This window comes from Apaloderma vittatum, unplaced genomic scaffold (genome assembly GCF_000703405.1).
Source record: "Apaloderma vittatum isolate BGI_N311 unplaced genomic scaffold, ASM70340v1 scaffold20267, whole genome shotgun sequence".
NCBI lineage: Eukaryota > Metazoa > Chordata > Aves > Trogoniformes > Trogonidae > Apaloderma > Apaloderma vittatum.
Genome location: NW_009728137.1, coordinates 15,093 through 35,996, shown reverse-complemented (window position 1 = coordinate 35,996; position 20,904 = coordinate 15,093). Strand labels below are relative to the sequence as shown.

The 20,904-nt window shown below is 38.9% G+C and overlaps 1 protein-coding gene across 1 annotated transcript in view; it reads left to right on the top strand.

Annotated features, from left to right (window-relative positions):
• Positions 1–9,342, top strand: part of LOC104277368 (sodium leak channel non-selective protein-like) — a gene marked incomplete at both ends in the record, with an annotated part of 40,307 nt that extends 30,965 nt beyond the window's left edge. The window contains one exon of the mRNA XM_009873987.1: positions 9,175–9,342. Within this exon, the coding sequence (XP_009872289.1) occupies positions 9,175–9,342 (168 nt within the window). The remainder of the gene's footprint in view (positions 1–9,174) is intronic.
• Positions 9,343–20,904: the final 11,562 nt, after the last annotated feature.

The following is a 20,904-nucleotide window of genomic DNA, read 5'->3' as shown; positions in this document are numbered from 1 at the left end:
CGTTATAGCTTGCTCTTGACTAAATGTATCTCCTTAATATGTATTTATTCTTGATTAATTGGCCCCAGAGCAATTCATAAGAAAGGGAACATTTTGTGTATACCAGAAATTGTTCTGCTGTTAAAAACTGTGTTCCTAGTTCATCATCTTAATTTGTCTGGTTTCAAATGTTAGCTTTCTATTCTTGTTATACTTTTTTATGCTAGATTACACAGAACCTTAATTCGCAGTATTTTCTCTGTGGGAATCCGCTTACAAACAATGATTGTGGCACCTTTCAATATGTTTTTTAATAAACTACCAGTATTTAGCTCTTTAAGTCTCCTGCTGCAAAGAATGTTCTCCAGAGTTCTCATTTTCATGTTTTTGTATTATTTCTTCAAATTTTCAAACATTTAAAAAAATAAGAACAAAACCCCTGAATGTGGTAGTTTGTCTGAGTCCCATTAGTGTGTGAGGGACATTAATTCATTATTGTCTGCTTGTATAGTCTGGGAAAGCACTGGCTTCTTCTTGCCATGATGTTACTGGGACAAAAATGAGAGGATGCCCTACTATACCCAATCATCTCAAACCCTCATGTAGCATCTATATTCTATAATATTGTATTTCCATCCTCTTGTATCCCTTTTATTCCGTAGGCCATAAGTGATCCTATTTCTATAACTTTGCATTTGGCTGTATTAAAGCACATTTTGTTTTATTGGATCCAGGTAAGCAAATGATCCTAGTAACTTGTCAGACTGCTCTGTCCTCACTGTAACTTACATTTCTATATGTATTCTGCATTTTATACCTATTTCTTCCTCTTTGATTATGGTAGATCATGATGATCCTTTCACTGGCAAGTATTTTTCTGACGTGTCAGTTAATCAGTTTTCAGCCCATTTACCATATGCTTTATTGATATTATTCATGCCAACTTTTTAATCAGTCATGTGTTACTGAAGGAATTGCTTTACAAAGTCCAAGCTGGGCAATTCCATTGGGTAAATCTGTAATCTTATTAAAAACCATGGTAGTATGATGAGAATTATTTTCTCTAAATTCAAACTGCCTGTCATTATCTACATTCATATTCTTTACATTTTATCAATTAGACTTCATAACAGCTCGCTCTTTCTTTTCTCTTGGCTGATGTCAGGCTAACCAGTCATGCTGCTTGTTCTTTAAAAATTAAAGGCACATTAACGTTCTTCCGGAATTTCCCTGCTATTTCAAGTTTTATTAAAAATTAATAGAAGAGATGAGAGATGCCCTCAGTTATTTGGGCCTGTCAATTAGAATATAATTATCCCTAGCAGATGCTGTCTGATAATTCTCCTCAGTTACAAATTCCTGAGTAGTGACATTAGTGTTTGCCAAATTAAAATGTAAAACATGGAATGTTGCCAATGCTTTAGCTTTGTTTGTACTGTTCCTAAAGTCATGAGTCGTTTAAGCATGCCTGATCTTATCTTTCAATGTGATAAAAATAATAAATAGATATCAGAGACAATCTGTTACCAGAAGTGTTTGAAAGCTTTATAGTCATAATTATGGATATAATTATGAGAAACGTTAAATATGGATGAGGTTTTCACACTTAAAGTTTAAACGATAAAACAGATTTTGTTCTCACATTAAAAACAGGAAGCTGGTTCTGTAAGTAGACATAACTTTGTATAAAAGTAAAACATAACATTTAAAAATGACCCTTAAGAATTCTAAGATTATAAAATATTGGCCAAAGAATTGTGCCAAGACTTATCTGTAATCCTGAAGACAGAGAGGCAATCTCTGAAATGTCTTTAACTATCAGCAGTGATTTTGGGTGATGCTGTAACTGGATGATCTAGAACCTGTAATGACTCAGGCAGGAGCATTGTCCTAAATTGCAGTCTCTTTCTGCACAAACTGGCAGGTCTGTCAGTAGAACTCAAATTACAATATGACTCCCCTTTACTGAAGTTAATGGTTATATATGTGTCTGACTTCAGTGACAGGAGAGTTAGCTGACAGGGAGTAGACTTTGACAAAATGCGCCTGATAATAATGATAAACTACTCCTGCAAATTTTAGGAATATCAATATCACCAATCCATACATTAATATCTTCCTTGTTAAGGAAGCTGAGGTCATAATGTCATAATAATTATGAAAATAATCAGTAGAAAACTTCATGATAGAAACACAGTTCTTGTAATTGTTGTAACACAATGGTATTATTCTAACATTTGTGCAGGAACAGCTGTTGTTATTGGTAGGTCTTTCTGTAAAAAGAGCAGTCGCGTAGGGAAGTAGTCTGGGAGCCATCTGTTAATAGCAGTTGTACGTTCAGAGCTTCCCACAGGAGAAAATGGACTTGATTGGGTTAGTATAGTAAGAATTAAGATATGGATTTGAGAATAAAAGACACATTTAAAAGGACAAATGAAAGGAAATTTACCTAGGTGCTTAGGTTGCTTTCACAGTCACCAAGCAACACATAGACTTTAACCCTTCTCCCTTTTATATTTTACAAGGAGTCATATAACAAGCCAGCAATTCCACATCTAGGTTTCCTGTCTTTTGAATTTCCAGAGTCTCTGAAAACATACATAACTTGGAATATGAAAGAACTATTAACTACCTAGTGATATCAGCAGCTGTATAGTGCTCGGCATGAGTTACCTGAGCTTTTAAGAGGGCATATTCTAAATAGAAGGGTTACTTAAAACTTCCCTTCTGCGTAACATTACTGGTGTAATATTGTCACAGGAACCTTAATCTCAGATTTCCTGATTTTTGTTGGTATAAAATTACATCCATTAGTTATGGATATGCCAGGAATGTGTTTTTTCATTTCTGTAAATTATTTTCTTCAGGGAAAGTCTCTTGATTGGAAAACACTATTCTATGCTCTACTACTGGATGGTTGTAGGCTGGTGGCTTGGCTTATTGACTATAGGAACCATCATTTTTCAGCTTGAAGGGCCTGATGCAGTTACCCAAGTGTAGGCATTTAGTGCCACTTGAAATAACTGATATATCCAAGTCACTCAGGTGTGACACAGGGCTTTCGGGTGTGGCACAGGACCTACAGAAACCCGTGACCCAGATGAGCGTCTAAAGGTCAGTGGTACCAGCAATCTATATGAGGAAAACCAGACTGAGTTCCGAGTCTTCGGAATTTTCATGGACTCGGTTCCAGGAGGGAGCTTCAGATCTTGAATGTGGTGTGTGTGACTAAACAGAATTTATTCTGCATTTGATGGGAAAATCTGTTCTTTTGCATGATTAAATGTTTTAGTGAGAAGTTAGCAAGAAAGAGGTTAATGTTTGCTACCCTAGAAATTAGTGTTTGCTATATCACATCTGTGACCGGAGAGGTTCCATTATCATTAATCTGCCAGTGTATACATATTTTGGTACTTCAAAGAAAGCTCCAAAAACATTGTTAAAATCAAGATGCTTATGACACAGGTGACCTTATTTTCTGACTATGAATCTAGCTTGTAAATTACATCTCATTTCATATAACACAGAATTTAAAGCTTAAAAAAAATATTCATAGGCTACAATAATTGTCTAGAAAGATGCAGCGAAGGTGTTTCACAGAAGTAAATCACTGTGGTTTTCAGAATAAATACAAATTAATTAGATATCATTCACCTATATAATGTAAGAGTGCAGTACTAATAATACTCAGGAGATAACTTTCTAAAGTCAATGCAGAACGAAAGTATTACTTCATCAGAAAATATTTGTTGAGTCATCCTGGTCCAGAATCAATTTAATTTGAGCTTCAGGAACTTCTCTGCAGCATGGAGCTCGGTACTCTCTTCTGAGTTTTTTTTTAGGTTTATTGCTTATTCTCAGTAGTTTGGTGGTTTTGCCTTGTGTTCTGGTAATATGGCAAAACAGAAGCATCCTTTAGAAAAATGTATAGGAATTAAATTTTTTTTTTCAAAATTGCATGCTTAGAGTTAGATGTCTAAATTCATGTAGCAGAAGAGCGAGCCATGAATTCTTGATATCTTAAAAAGAAATCTCTCTCATCAGTCATCTGGTCTAAGCCTATTTCTATATTAGTACTTTCTATACAGCAATGTCAATTTTGCATTTAGGTTCTATCACTTTCTGTATTCATTACCTGACATTAATTCACAGTTCTTGAGAGTAACCTTTAAGCTCTTCAGAACTACATAATCTTTCTCTGTTCTTAGATGGTTTTGTCATCCTTCAGCAAATGCTTTTCGTGATTTTGATGAGGCAGCTTCACACAGTTCCCCCAGGTCACTGATGGAAAGGGATAGTACAAAACCCAGTGCCAGTTCCTTTGAGATCCCAGTTAATGTTTTATTCCCTGTTTGGGAGCCGTACAGTTGCTACTTTCTTGCTTCATGATCTGCCAGGCATTTTTTGTGTCTGCTGTGGTATTTTTACCAATGCAGTATTCTTTGGTCAGCAGCTGTGCAATGCCTGCTCTTGTTGCAAAGACAGTCATCGGGTTCCTTTGAACTAACACAGAAAATCCTTCAGCTCCAGGTAATTAGTTTTTAGTTATTAACTACTTTACCTAATTGACCATTTGCAATGTTTTTTAATACCTTATCAATAAATATCCTTCTTAATTTTTTCTGTAATTTTTTTTTAATCTGGAAACTACACGAGTAGATTGGTAATTTTGAATGGCTTTCTGGTGATATCTCAGAAAACTAATAGAATAACAGAGTAAAAAAAAAAAATCCATTTTTTCTCCAGTCCTTTTTTTTGGCACAGAAAGTCAGGCTAACAGAAAATAGGAAGTTAGATTAGGAGCTACCTCAGGTAATTTATCTCTTAAGTTGACAAAATATTTCTTTAAAGAATGTCCTTAACATTGATGCTCAAAGAGAGATTGTGTTCCCATGAGCCCATAGTGGTTGAAATACCTGAGAATTACAAAATGTCTTTGGTTGGAAGAGACCTTTAAGATTATCGAGCTCAACCATTACCCTAGCACTGCCAGGCCACCACTAAATGAAGTCCCTAAGCACCACATCTACCACATCTTAAATACCTCCAGGAATGGTGATTCCACCGCTGCCCTGGGCAGCCTGTTCCAATGCCCAATGACCTTTTCAGTGAAGAACTTCTTCCTAATATCCAACATAAACCTTCCCTGGCACAACTTGCAGACATTTCCTCTAGTCGTATTTTGTTACATATGCTGTGGAAAAAAGGCACATGTGTTGCCAAGACACATCAATTCAGGTTCTTCATGTAGTGTATATATGTCTGTATGTAGTCAGAACATTCTTCAGGCAGTTAAAAAGACGTCGTAGTAGCACTCCTATGTCTTTTGCAACAATCTTGTTATTGAAAGTTTCTTACCAAGTGACGTGGAGTAAATTATCTCCTTCTGCATGCTTTGCATTCCTGTACAGAACTCATTTCTCAGCTCACCTATTACATTGATGCTGTGCTCCTTACACACTGAATACTCTGCGTAGGAATATTCATTTGGTCTATTGGGATGAATTGTTTCTTCAGTCCTGTTGCAAGAATTCTGTATTTTATCAAGGCACCCTATTCAGCAATATGTTTAAGCACATTGCCTAATTGAGCTTTTGAGGTGCTTAAAACTAATTATGTGCTGAATCAGCATCTCTGTTGATGTTGGGTATGGCCTATGAAGGAATAAAACCATTTAAATATTTCTGTATTGAAAACATCTGGTGGTACTCTAGCCACTTCTAGACTACATGTATAATATTGTATAGTCCATGTAGAGTAGTTGATGCTTATTTGGTGTCTGGAGGCAGAACACAAACATTGGACCAAATAAGGCTTTGTCTGTACAAGTACTATGAGCAGAGTTTATTGCTTTTTATCCTAAATCATACTCAGTGCACAGAGACAGTTTTTCTTCTTTGGAAAGAGGTTTGATGTGATAGAAAAATGACCTAGGTTTAAATGAAGCATTTAAATTGAGTGCTTTGCATTCTAGTGATTGAGCCAGCAATGCTTTTAATAATATGCCCTCATGCTGCTAGCCTCTTAGATCTGAGGGGTATTTGAATGCAAACCATAATGTAAAATTCATTAGCTACCAGTAGCTGGGGTTCTGAATCTGCTTGAGACAATGAAGATATTTTCATTTCTGAAAATATTCGTAAAATGTTGTCTTATTTTAATCCTATATATTATAATGACTTTTAGATGGCAGTATCATAAATCTAACATACTTAAAGCATACAACAAGGTATGAATTAACCTATTCCAGTCTAAAAGAATTAAGGTCCCCAGATGAATTTTTCAGTCTTTAAGTGACATGTACTGAGCATGTTTACAAAAAGCAAAGTGAGTACATGTATGCCTGAGTATCTACCTGTCCTGGTTATATCCATAGCTAAATTTCAAGGTGTTCTTTGAAACTTCAGCTGGAACTGTACGTCTGTGTGTGTGCATCCATACAGATATGTTTGGATCTCTGGTATCATGGGGAAATGACTATGGGATGGATGCAACTACAGTTATTTCTCTGTGTTTATAATTGGCTAGGAAAGATTTTGTAGGAACCTTTAGTTTCACACTGACAGATTTAACATATTGCTATTGCATGCAATGCATAAATGCAGGAAAAATAAAGTTTAGTTGTCAAAATGTATCTGGGAGTTAGACTGGAAGAGGACTTCCAGAAGAACAATATGATACTAATTATACTAAAGGGCAGTCTGAAAAGTTCCGCTTTTTCTGTGGACAAGCAAGATTAATTAAAATGGTGAATTTTAAGGTGCTGGTCTGAAGCCTCAAGATAATGAGGTGAGCACTACAAGATTTTCTTTTTAACTTTCAGCAATTCATTTTAAGTGTAACTGTAGGAAAAGTCTGTGCTGTGAGCAGGAAGTCACAATCAACCTGAACATGAATGGAAAGGTGCTATCAATTGTTTTTTCTTCAGACCAGAACTCACAGTGATTAGCTTTTCAAGTCTGATTTGAAGTTGCCCAAGGACTGAACCAAAAATTGGGATTTTCATTTGCTCGATAAGGGAGTATAAGCAAGCAGAAAAATGGATGTTGCTTAGCTGTGTGCCTTTTCTGCACAGTTGCAGTTACGTCGTATTGCAACCGTTCTTCTCCTTGGTTTACCCAGCTGATTCGTAGCACAACTAGGATGAATCCTGACTTCTGCTCCGTAACACTGTGCTGTATTGCTCTGTAGACTCTAAGGGGAATCTGCTCAGGATGGAGGGAGTGTGCTAAGGTTACCTCTTAAGTTCTTCTTGGGAAGTGGAGTGATGAGTGTTCAGTTATGGCCAAGGACTATGTATGGCAGTTATGAACTGGGTGCTGTAAATGCTTAGGGGAAATCATAGAATCACAGAATGTGTTGGGCTGGAAGGGGCCATTAAAGGCCATCTAGTCCAACCGCCCTGCAGTGAGCAGGGACATCTGTAACTAGATCAGGTTGCTCAGAGCCCCATCCAGCCTGACCTCCAGGGATGGGGGCCTCCACCACCTCTCTGGGCAACCTGTTGCAGTATTTCACCACTCTCATTGTAGAGAACTTCTTCCTGATATCTAGTCTAAATCTACCCTGCTCTGGTTTAAAACCATTGCCCATCATCCTGTCGCTACATACCCCTGTAAACTGCCTGACTTTCTCCTTACTAAAGATTGAGAGTTTTGCATACCCATCTTTTTATATACATGCCACAGGCACAGATTTAACCGGGTGGGGAGCTACAAACTTGTCCTCCCTCTCCTTTTAGCTTCTACGCCCCTTAGTGCTGGACCTACCTGAATTCCCATTGTGGTGCAGCGTGACAGAGCCTCCAGCAGCTCAGCCCCAGGTGCCAGAGGAGCTGGGAAGACAAGTGATGCTCAGCCTCTGGCAACAGTGAAAAATAGCCAATGCTCTGTGTTACAATTGATTCAAAGAATCAAGAATTCCAACTCAATAGCCAATGAGACTATTAAGCAGATATTATTTATTGCGGCGCCAGGAGACACACGGGAATGTTTCCATAGCGTGTGCTCACTCTGGCTTTGTCTTTGTTCTGGTTATATGCATTCACTACGTACATATTTATTACATTTCCATGAAATAATTATTGTATCTTCTTCTAAGAACTATTTACATACTCATTTCACTTCCATTCTACTGTCTTTATTGCCATCTACTGTTAGTTCTTCTTATTTTGGCCTGTCTTGGTGGTCGTCGGATGCCTCTGGTGGTTGTTTACTTCATCACTCCTCTTCCTCTTCTGTTCTTTTGGTGACCTTCTCTATTGCTTGGCAGATTCTAGGGTGAGAACTGGCTGCAGTCAGCTGCTGGCAATAAGATTCTGCCTTGAAGCAACTGTTCTGTTCCCCCCTTCAGTTACAAATTATCTTTTCTATAAAGCAATTAGTGATCTCAACTAATTCTGGTCTCACGGCTGCATTCCCACACTGTTAATGTCTTCCATTCTTTATTTCACAATGCTGCCCCTTGTGTCATGATGTATTTTTCATTGTTATATTTAGCAACATGAATCGGTTTGAACCTGTTCAAACCAGTTCAGATTTCTTCACCTGTTCTACCAAATCATTTTTGGGCTGACCTAAAAGAGAATCAGATCTGTTTCAGTCACAGCAATACCTAGATACTAATTGCACTGAATGTTTTGACTTCTTGCCTGTGACTGTGACTATCCACCCGTGGTGGAAACCTGGCTTAGCCAAGGTCCAAGAAGCTGAATACATACTCAGGTGGCTAAAGAGGGATCTACAATGATCCTTTTGAAGTGTGCCAAAGCTAGCTTGGGTAAAGCTAGCTCCACTTCTGTGCAAGTCAAAATCAAGTACTGACTGCAGTTTAACACACTCTCAGGATTTGCAAAGGAGCCTGAAGCACTGAATGTCCAAATTGCGTTAAAAAACAGTTGGAAAAGCTGAATGTTAATTTCTCTGTGTCTTGGAGAGTCTCCATTTTTTATGGGGTCTCTAGGCTTTAGTATGAAACTTCTGCTGCTAGTATGGTTACTATCATTCCATAAGGCTCAAGTCTCAGGAGACGGTTGGCTCGCCCTTTACAATTAGTGCTTAATTAATGAAAATAGCATATACTAAAGAACAACAGATAGCAAAAATAATACTTTTTGCTTCAGTCCTCTTCTTTTCAAGTGTTAAGTTTTGCTATGGCCTGAGTTTATGTAACACCTTAATTTTGTGTTTTTCACAGAAATGTAACCTGGAATAATTTAGCTATCCCAGACACCCACTGTTCCAGAGAGCTAGAAGAAGGTTACCAGTGCCCACCTGGATTTAAGTGCATGGACCTTGAAGATCTGGGACTAAGCAGGCAAGAGCTGGGCTACAGTGGCTTTAATGAGATAGGTCTGTCCTACTGGTAAAATACATTTCAGTATGCATTTAAAAATGTTTATGAAATTAATAGAACAGATAGCTCATGTCTGTGCTGAAAAGATATCAAGTGCAGTCAGTAGTCTGCTCAAGTAGAGCGCATACCGGAACAAGAAGCTATGCTATTTGCTTTAGAATGATGAAGTTTTAATCTATTTTTACATTGCTTGGGATCCCAGGATTTAAATAACTTGAAAATAATATATTTATTTAAGAAGATTCAACCACTGATTACCACGAGTATGCAAATGCGATGACTGATTTCTGTGTTTTATGATTCATTTTAGACTATGTAATTCATGCTATTTGTCTAGCTTTAGTAGTAGTTCCTGTGCAAAAAAACCCCAAACAACAAAACACAAACCCACCCAGAATTACTTTGATAAGCACCTTGGTACTAAAGGAAAGGGGGGAGACAAAGTGAAATCATGTATATCTGTGGCAATCTCTATCCAAACTGTGTAAGTCATAATGTCACCCAGAAATATGATTTGGAGTCAGGCAGATTTTGCAATTCAGCTGCAATATTGTGTGTATTCTGTAAAAAAGACTGCAGGGTCACCAGGAGAATACATTCTCTGCTTGCTGCAATATGTTGTGCCATCCCCATGGGGAAACAAGTGTAGAACAATAATTCAGCAAAGGTGGCAAGAGCTTGGGCAGCTGTGGCAAGATCCATGTCCAAATGGAAAATAGGCAGTTGCCCAGTCAGAACATTGTGGTTATCTCACATTCACTTAATAGACAAAGGTCCAAAAGGAGCCTTCAGCTGTAAATTTTCATTTCAGCACAGGTAAGGAAGTCTCTTCAAATGATAAAGCGTGCCTGCAGGTCATGTTCTTTCTGATGCATCTCTCTGACTTGATAGGCTTTTTTTTTCGTTTTTTCTGACTTGAGCTCCAGACTCTTATCCTGGCCCCATCTGAACTGGAAGGTAATAAAAAGGTTTAGTAGCCGAATGACTGCAATACAAAAAGGTTTTTTTGAATATTGAATACCTTTGCAGCTGAAATCACTTCAGTTGATTCTCAGGCTACTGAATATACATGATGAGCCGGAAAGTTTCAAGAAATAGTCTTGGAATCCTGTCTACAGCAAGTACTCTGGGATACCAGATACTTTCTGAACAAAAACTGCCATTTGTGTCCTTTCTTTTTCTCATGAGAAAGGGAGAAAAAAAGTGATTTCAACCAAGCTCCTTTCTGTTTCTTCTGGGTGTCAAAAACATACCAGTTGGATTGATACTGATACTGATAACTGAATAGCACTACTGATTGTACCAGTCTTTTATATAAATTTTTCTTCAGCAGATCTCAAAGGGTAACCCCGTTTGATCTCTCAGGCAGCCTTCAGATTCCCATGTTAGTGGCGTGCTGCCATGCCTGGGTGAACACGAGCTGAGTTCACACGAGAAGCTAAAAGCATCCACATGCAAGTTCTCTAGTTCGAAGTGGCTTGGCAGGGCAGCATGGCATAGGTACATCACCAGAAGAATTACGCCTCAGGTTGAAGTCACCCTTCATATCTTGACCTGCAGATTGACTTGTGGCATTGAAGTCTGTTATTCTAGCTGCCTGCTTGATCACCAGAGAAAGTAGTTGCAAGGCCTTAGACAAGCTTAAGTGGGCAAATGATTTGAATGAGGCTCAGAGTGCTTAATAAAGGAGGCGGGTACGGGATGGTGGCAGGTTGGCAAAGGCAAGTGAAATAGTTTGTCCGAGGGTGCCTGCAAACCTGGCTGAAAAAAAAAGGCTCAGACTCCAGTGTCCTGACTCTCAGTCTTATTCTTTACCAATAGGTCATTCTGAGTGCTGCATTTTGAAGATCAAAGATTGCCAATAGACTTAGGAAACTTGTCATTGATACATCGGTTTTGTCTAGAAATAGGCAACCAGGATATAACACCTCTTGGCACAGCATCCAAAAGTTAAGTTGAATAGCAATTCAAAGCTGATTACTAAACTTTAAAATACTGTGTAAGACCACAACAGCTTTGCCATAAAAAGTTAGATAAGCTCCCTGAAATTAGGAATATTATAAAGTGTTATAACCACCAATTTTATCAATATTTTATAAATCTCCATTTTGTGATGCATCTTTGATTGCATTTAACAGGTAAGTAATTCAGTACATCTTTTCCATGTAATTATACTATTTTATTGTACACATTTGTCGATACTTTACTTACAAATACTATGATGCAGCCTGTCCTGTTGGTTCCTGAAATTTGTCATTACGAAAAATCACAAGTGCAGAGCAGTTTGCCAGCTACTGTACAATTAGTACCACTTAATTTGCAGTATATAAGTACAAGCTACACATACTTGAATTTGATAATTTATGTTATTTTTCTTCTCTTTAAAGAAAAAGGGAGGGTGTTTTCATGATTTTATTACTGGACGAAGACCAAGCTGTCCTAATCAGATAAAAGTTAATGGAGTTTTATATATTGTGAGGGCTATGCCAAGTAGGTAGTTTCATATTTGGAAAATCCCTTAATTTGGCTGCACCCTGCTCCCACTTTTATAAATGGCTTTGGCTTTCAAGGGAGATTGGAAAGTTAGAAAGATGGTAGTGTAAGTTGTAGTGCTTCACAAAATATTTAGTTCCCAAGTTTTCTATTTTTGTTTTTGATGTGTTCTGTTTGTCTGTTTCGTGTATGTTTCTATGCAAGCGTATATGTATTGTCTAAGGAAGAACATAGTTCAGAACATTCTGATAAATTTGACTTGAATTTATCTTGTCAAGATAATCTAGGCCATCCCCTTCCCATATGAAGCAGACTTCACAATCTTTCCAGGCATTGTACTATTGTACTGTTCTATTGTACTCTTCCATTGCCTGTCCTTTTTGGAAGATTCTCCTTAAGTATAAGCTGAATTTTTTTTTTTGCAACTTAATTTCTTACCTTATTCATTATTGACAGAGAAAACGAAAACACCTGCCTCTTCTACCGTGTATTGCCCTGCTGGGTCATATAGCTCCATAAGTTTCAGTCTTTGGTTATAGGACTTATATTTTATACCTTAAATTGTTCTTGTTGTCCTCTAGACTTTCTCCAGCTGATTCATCTCTTTGCTGGAATGTGGCACTGGCAGAATGCCCCAGCAGAGCCATTACTTTTTGTGGTTTTAAGTTCTTCTACAGTTTCTACATCCCAGTGAGATGTTTTCAGTTTTCAGCACAGCATGTTGTGGGTGATTCACGTGTTTTTCTGATTTGTTACAGCCCTCTGTGTTCTTTTGAGAGAGCTGCCATCACTGTTTCCCATATTTTATTTGTTTACTTGATTATTTCTTTTTAAAAGACCTTCACATTTGTTTCTGTTAAGTAACATATTTTCTTTTTTTTTAAAGACTATTTTTCAATTTGCAAACATCTTTTAGAATTTTAATTCTTTCCTCATGAATACTTTCAGTGCCTCTTAGCTTACAATCATCTGAAATTTGATGAGTAATATTTTTTTTCTGTCAGTCGGTCAAGAGTAAAAATTAAATAGAAACAGACCAAGATCATACTCTGTTTGTACCTCTTTTGATAGTCTTCCTTTCTGACAGTGTTTCATTAATAGCTGTTTATAAGGACACTTAATAAATGGTTTTACACCCATCATGCAGTAGTTTTAACCAGCCTTATTTCACAGAATCATAGAACCATAGATCAGGCAACACATGGGGACTGAATGGGAATCGAACCCGTGACCTTAGGGTTGTTAGTGCCATGCTCAACTGACTGAGCTAACCGGCCCCCCTATTTCTGTATGTTATCGTGTTTAGGCAATGTTAAAAGTCTTTTAAAATCAAGATCTAGACCATCAAGTGTTCGTCTTCTCTTTATAAAACTTGCTTCCATTCTATATGTGCACAGCAATAATGCAATGAGATTTGTGGCATAGGTTTTCCAGTGCCTGCACCCTTTCAATGTTTATTAATATATTACTTACACCTGATACTTTTGAAAATAATTTTTCAAACATGGGTCACATCAGCATGTATCTACAGCAAACGCCTCTGTTCTTCAGTGTATTTATTTCTAGATTGGATGTAGAATGAAATTAATACCAATTGGTTTTGCCAACTTTACCAGTGAAATCTCTAATGAAAGTGAAGTTACTAAAAGCCAGGTCATTTCTGTTTGGCTATACCTCTAGGAAAGTTATGAGCGACAGTCACAGAGATGTCTTACAACTGTTTGTGAAACTGGAGAATTAATGAGATTGAGAACCAACTAGCTAAGGCCTCAGTGCCTCAAATTCCATTTTCTGTGAGGTTCTGAAATGAGAAGGAGTAGTAGAGAAAGAATAATCTGTCTCCCTGGGAGAGGTGAATTCAGATGTTTCAAGTTTCAGCTGATGTAAAGCTACATGAAGTTACTGCTTTCTTCTAGTAAGTTGCTCATGAACTTGATAGGAACCTGAGTACTCTTTCCAACAGTTTAACACAGAACTTCTTAAGTAGGTGTTTTTCTTATACAGTGGGAGCCTTCATAATAAATGATGTCTTTTATCCATCAGGATGCTTGAAAGAATTTTTGAATACTACCTGCGGGGCTGAGTGGGAGTAAGAGAAAGGAAATGAATGAAAGGCTTGGCTGGCTCTGCTGATGTGGGTGGCAAAGCTCCTTACTATTGACTATACCTGTATGGTACTGTCAAGCTGTTCTTTTTCTCAGACTTCTTAGCTGATTTCAGTTCAGGCTCCTATGAAAAGGTTGACATTTCCTTCATATTAAAACGGCCTTCAGCCTCATCTCCCACTGAGAGTATCAGTTACATTCACAGCTGGCCTCTTTCTTCTTTCTGATTTTATTCTCTTCTCTGTGTTTTTCCTAGCTATGTTTAATTCTGTATGGTGTAGCTGATACCATGACAATATCATGAAGTATGGAAAAAAGTTGAGCTAAATATTGGAAAAAAAGACCTTTGATTTGTGAATAAACCCCAATAATTGTACAACTAGCTAGACATGTGATTGTATTTGCATAGGTATTTACATCTGATACATGTAAAAAGCATAAATATAATTGTTGAATTAACTTAAGAGCATGCAAGACTTGGCAACTGGAGAACTATGACAAGTACTTTCTGCCTTCCATGTCACTGTTTAGCGGAGCATGCATCTACCTTTAGTCAATATTTAACATGGCAGTAATTGCTGTCAGGGCCACACTAAGGATGTTGGTGGAGCTGTCTATGTGTGTGTTGCTGGGAAGGGTGCCACATAGACACAAATGTACCAGAACCCCGACCTGTACTTTCCACACAGTACAAATCCTTTTACGTTCAGATTCTTGGAACATCTGGCTAGTAATCATTCCACATTCCTCATGGGTGCAATCATCTGTAATCATCTACAGATGTACACTTGAAGTTACGTTGCTGATTTTACTCTTCATGTAATCCTAGAGAACGTTTTTTGTGATTTACAGTGCTACACATTGCTTCAAATATTCTCAAAAGGAAAAGGCGGTCCTGAATGAAAGATACTTAAAAGTTAAAAAATATTCTCCGAAGTAGGTGAGAGAAGTTTTATGACGTGAAAGATTCAGAAAGGAGGATGTCTTATTCTATGCATCTGTCAATTAATAGGGTCAGTACCCTATAATATGGTACTCATTACAACTTGTATATGCAGAGAATATTTGACAAAGATTACCATCTTGATGTTCTTTGTACCTATAGGAGATAAACACATGTGTTGTATCTTAGAGACAAATATTGAAAAGGAGTGCTTCAGTGCACAGATACAAAAGTTACATCTATGTTAAACGTTACTTGCCTTGCAGTAGAAGTGAACACTTTTCAATGGCAAAATGGGCCAGCAAAAGAATCTCATTTCATGGGCTGTAAAACAGCAACAGAGCTTCAGGTCTCACATATTTCCCACTTTTATTATAAGGCCTTTCCCCCTATAATATGTGACCTAGAATTTAAATATTCTTGGGATGCTTACAGTTGAGAGCCTTTTTTAAAGTTTGTAATTAGAAGAAAAGATTTTATATGTCACTGTGAAGAGTATCTGCCATGATTAGATTAAAAGTGAACCTAATTTAATGTTTGTGAGAAAAAGCATCATGGCAGGGCCAAAGCCAACCTCCTCAATTCTCTTATAGGTATTGTTGTAGTAAAAGACTTGTGCAGGGATCAAAATAGGCCTTTTTTTTACCCATAAATTAAAATTTTATCTACCAAACACACGAGTTCCATTGATTCTTTTAGGAGGTCTTTTATGACGGGGAAGAGTACTTTAAAGCGTGCAACCAGTTTGTGTTGCAAAGGTGTTGCTCTTAGACTGGAAGAGATTAGGGTTGCATTAGGTCCATTGTTTGGAAGGAATTAAGCTTAAGAGAGTATGCTATGAATCTGGATTTTGGTCCTCTCTGCCACAGTCCGTTAAGTATGTTTTCTATGAGTGATTTATGGTTGCCTAGAGGTTAGATACCTGTGTCTAGGATTAGAATTCATAATGGCTGAGTAGTGTTGAGTGGTGAGATGTGATGGACACGTGGAAGCCAAACGGTTGGAAATGGAGGAAGGATGCCCACACCAGTTTTGAATAAAAGCTGAAAAGTCAGCCGAAATCATATCCCTAATTAAGTACTCCTAGAAACAACAAGCATTCAGAGCAACAAGTCTATTCATTTATGTGGACACCTATATAATTAATTTGGCAGCAGGAAGCTTTGAGCTGGAAGGGACCTTAAAGATTATTGAGTTCCAATCTCCTGCCATGGGCAGGGACACCTTCCATAGACCAGGTTGCTCAAAGCCCCATCCAACCTGGCCTTGAACACTTCCAGAGGGGGAACAACCTGTTCCAGTGCCTTGCCACCCTCATAGGAAAGAATTTATTTCTTATATCTAGTCTAAATTTGCTTTCTTTCAGTTTGAAGCCACTACCCCTTGGCCTATCACTACACTCCCTGATAATAGAGTATCTCCCCAGCTTTCTTGGATGCCCCATTAAGGTAGGTAGTGCAGTGGTCAGAGTTAGAGGCTTGCATTCTGGAAGGACACCCTACTCACTCCTGCACATGGGCTAGGGCAGAATATGCTCCGTTCCATCTTCCTCCCTACGATTCTGCAGCAGCAGAAATTCCTGGCCCTGGGGGAAAGTGAGGAACACAAGACTGAGAGTGACCAAAGGTACCATAAAGACCTGCTATGTGTCATTCTTCTGTAAAGGTTTTTCCATTTTTTCTCCATAGATCAGAAATGTATGAAACCACCTTTAACATTTAGGATGCTGAAGGTTAACAGCAACATAAAAGAAAACACTTGAAAATCCAACTCGCTGATCCTGCTGCCACTAAATAGAAAGAACCTGTCACTGGTGGCAGAGGCTGACCTTTTAATTTTTCCACACCTGCCTGACACAGCCTGCTTGTTTCTTGGTGGCAGTGTTAGCAGCTGTTTGGTCTTTCCAAGTCTCTGGCATGGCAAGAGGGGCAGGTTAGTTATGACTGATTAGTTGTCTTAAGCAACTGCCTCCTTTACCAGTGTCATTGTTTAGGCCCAGCCAGTAACTGACCAGCACTCAGCCTTTCCCTCTCTCCTCCCACTGGGGAGGAGAAAGTATAACAAAAGGCTCAAGGGTCGAGACAAGGACAAGGAGGAATCACTCATGAATTACAGTCACAAGCAAAAGACAGACACGACTTAGGGGAAAAACACATTGATTTAATTTGAACAAGAACAATACTTAATTTACCAATCAGGTCAGAGTAGGATAGTGAGAAATACAACCACATCTTAAGAACACCTTACCTGACCCTTCCCTTCTTCCTTTGCTCAGCTCTGCTCTTAAGTTCTCTACATGCTCCCTGCAAGCAGCGCAGAGAGGTGGGGAATGGGTGGGGAATGGATGTTGTGGTCAATTCATCACACGTAATTTCTGCCACTTCTTCCTCCTAAGTGGGAGTGCTCCTCACATTCTTCCTCTGCTCCAGCACAGGGTCTCTCCCATGGCTGACAGTCCTCCATGAACTTCTCCAAGTTCATGAGTCCTTCCCATAGGGTTGTAGTTCTTCAAAACTGCTGCAGTGTGAGTCCCTTCCACAGGGTGCATTCCTTCAGGAACAGACTGCTCAAGTACAGGCTTCCCTCAGAGTCACAGCCTTCTTTGGGCATGCCCACTTTCCCTAGCATGGAGTCCTCCAAGGGCTGCAGGTGGACATCTTCTTCACTATTAACCTCCAGGCAGGGACAGCCTGCCATCTCACCATGGAGCAGAATCTCTGCTCTGGCACAACTCACCCGCTTCTTCTTCACTGTCGTTAGTGTCTGCAGAGTTGTTTCACATCACTTTCCTCTGCTCCAGCTTGCCCATTAAGTTTTTCCCTTCTTAAGTATTCTACTGCCACTGATTGGCTCAGCCTTAGTCAGAGGCTGGTCTGACTTGCAGCTGGGGGGCTTCTAGAACTTCCTCACAGGAGCCACCCCTGTAGCCCTTTCCCTTGCTACAAAAACTGTGCCACACAGACCCAACACAGCCAGCTCTGAGAGTTCAAAGTCGCTGAGGAACAGCAAATTACGAGTTGATGTGCAGAATAAAAGTTATATTTGCAAGTTATTTGTTCAAAGTAGAAGATACAAGTGATAGTGAAAAGAATTGTAAGGGTGTTTTCAGCCTCCTAATACACCTCCTTCCTCCCACTGCTGCCCACTTATATAGTCATCTCCACCTGAATGAAGCCAGTGTAGTTTTGCACATAGGTGGCCAAAAATGCACATCAGTATCACCATCACAACCTGAACCCCTTTGCTCTGAGTCATTTGGTATCTGGGATAACAGAAAGCAATGAGGGGATATAATTGTTAAGTCAGAGCCTCCATTGCACTCATTTATGGCTGAGAGGTTGACCTCTTATGAAAGAAGTGTTGCTTCAGTAATGATTTCATCAAATTTGTCCGACTGTTTTATTCCATAGATGATATGTACGTGTGATATATGTCATTGGCTCTGTTTATCCTAGCAAGTGCATCATGGTTACTTGAAAAACTGGTCTAATCATATTTCACTTGTACAGCTTTTTATGCAGGCACTTGCATGTGAAGTGCCTAATAAGGAGGCCTTCATCCGTGACCACAGCCTATGGAGTTATGTGATATCATGACAAAGTGATAGCGATGCTAATGTGTGAAGGTGTCAGAATGTAATTAGGGAAGCCGTTCAGACTGTCTAGTGATAAAACTCATATTTTCTAAATGTGACTTAAAGCATGCCCCATCTCCATTCGTATACTGATTGAGAAACCGATGAAAGTCATTATTTCAAAAATAGTGATAGATTTTTGTTTTTCTCACTGGAATTTCTTCTTAGGCCTTGCAGATGGAGAGCAATAGGACCCCATTGCAGCTAAGGCACTGTCATGGGCAAAAGAGTCTCCACTTAGGGAATTACTTGTTTTACTGTTAACATAAACTTGTAATCATTCGATCACGTATTGAGAAGCAAAGAAGACAAGTATTTAAAGAGACATTTAGAGAAAACACCTTTCCTTATTTCTCTGTCTCAACTTCAGTCCACACCTCTCCTGCCCATGCCCTGGTCCCTGCTTCTCTGCTTTTGCAGCGTATGAGGCAGGTAGTGGCGCACAAAGCTGAGGCTGGTGCATAGTGGTTTCTTTTCTTGCTCCCACTCCTTGTTTCTTACTCTTCTGCTGCTGCTGCTCCTTCGGTCTTAATCATTTCTCCTCCAGAATGGGCTTAGCCTTGGGCTGCAGTCCCTTCACGGGTGTCCCTGCTCTGGTGTGCCCCCTGCTACCCAAAAGCCTGCCAGTTATGCCCACCGCAGGCACCCAAATAAACATAGGCATGACAGCTTAGACAACCTTTATATGGACTCCTTCAGAAATTTATACAGATTTTTAGTGAACATAGGGGAATAAAAAAAACCCAGTTCATATGCCCTCTGCAGGTGAGAACAGTTTGCAGTCCTTGTTGTGTTAGTCCTCTTGGGAAGTAATTCCAGTTACAAAGGATGTGAACTCTGTGAGGAATGAAGCATGGCAGTATGAATAAGGTAAACGAGTTCAGTTTGTTCCTTAGATATAATAAACAAGTTGAAAGGGAGTCAACTAATAAATCCCTGCTGATGCTTAAGACACAGTGCTGTTATTGCAGGTCACAGCTTCTTAAGGACCTGCTTACAAGGCCATATTTAGTTTCTCATCAGAAAAAGTTAAGTAACAAGGGTTTGGGAGTTTTATTCTTTCTTTGGACTTCTTTTCTATTTGGCAGGAAAAGTACTAATAAAATGCAGTTGTTGCAAGTTGAATGTAGACAAATGTATTTAGGAAAACATGGTCATTTTGTACCACTGTCACTATCTATAAATATAATTTTTTCAAAGTGAAAACACTTGATACCTCTCCCAAAACTCTGCTAGAGCCCATAGAGAAGTTACTGGATTTGGTGCAGGAAACACTTGTTGAAAATCTCAGCTTTTTTGGCTATACAAATTATTTTTTAGATCATCTAATTTAATGCTGGAGTTAGTTATCCCAGAGATTCCTTTGGGCCCTAGGATTGATCTGTATATTATGTGTTCTTTAGCTGGACAGTTTTGTCTGTCTTACATGTGGCTGAGAAGTGGAAGACCAGCAGTCATAGTGTAAGAGAAGTAATCTTGGTCTTTTGATTTGTATTTTTGTAACTATGATTCCAACACTTCAATACTTTAAACAAAAGATAACAGAAAAGAAGTAATGCCAACCTACCACAGTCTGTGGGTTAGTATTTTCTTCCGTTGTAAATATCTGTGCTGCATTTCAGCAGTTGTATTCTTAAGTGTTGTTTGAATTTACTCCTATTTTTACAATTTCCTGTTCTCCAAATGTTTCTTAATGATTCTAAACCTGTACTTCATCCTTATAGTTAAAAAAAAAAAAGCAGATCTACAACATATTTAGTTTTCACAGAATATGAAAAAGCACTTTTTGACACCATGTTCCTCTCTCTCAATGCTCACCTTTAATTCCATTCACTGTTTAGTCACTATTTCCTTTGAGGTTCGGGTTGCATAGAAGCTTAGCTTCAGAAAGCACAGTAAAGATCATCTTTTTGTAGGGATTTTACCCCCAAACACCCTGTCCTGGTTTGAGCTAAACAGAGACAATTCTGTTCAGTGATTTTTATTTCTCAGCTCAGTCTCTTCTAAGAGGCTGCACTTTCTGAAGTTGGCAGCATGTTTTTGCAGACAGTGTGTGCTACTGGCAGTGATAACACCTGATGTTTACAGTTACTGCCTGGGACTGAGATGCAGAAAGGCTCTTGCTGGTACTTATTCCTGTGGACCAAGGCCACAGCTGGCTCTTGTGTGCCACGCTGGGGGTGCCGGGTAGTAAGAGGGGTTGCAAGGAAGTAAAAGATTGCACCTCCAGGGAGTAATAGACGGGCCAGGTGACCAGTAAAAGTGTTCTATTTCATATACAGAATCACAGAATTATCGAGGCTGGAAAAAACCTCTGAGATCATCAAGTCCAGCCTATGACCCAACACCACCACATCGGCCAGACCAGGGCACTAAGTGCCACATCCAGCCTCTCC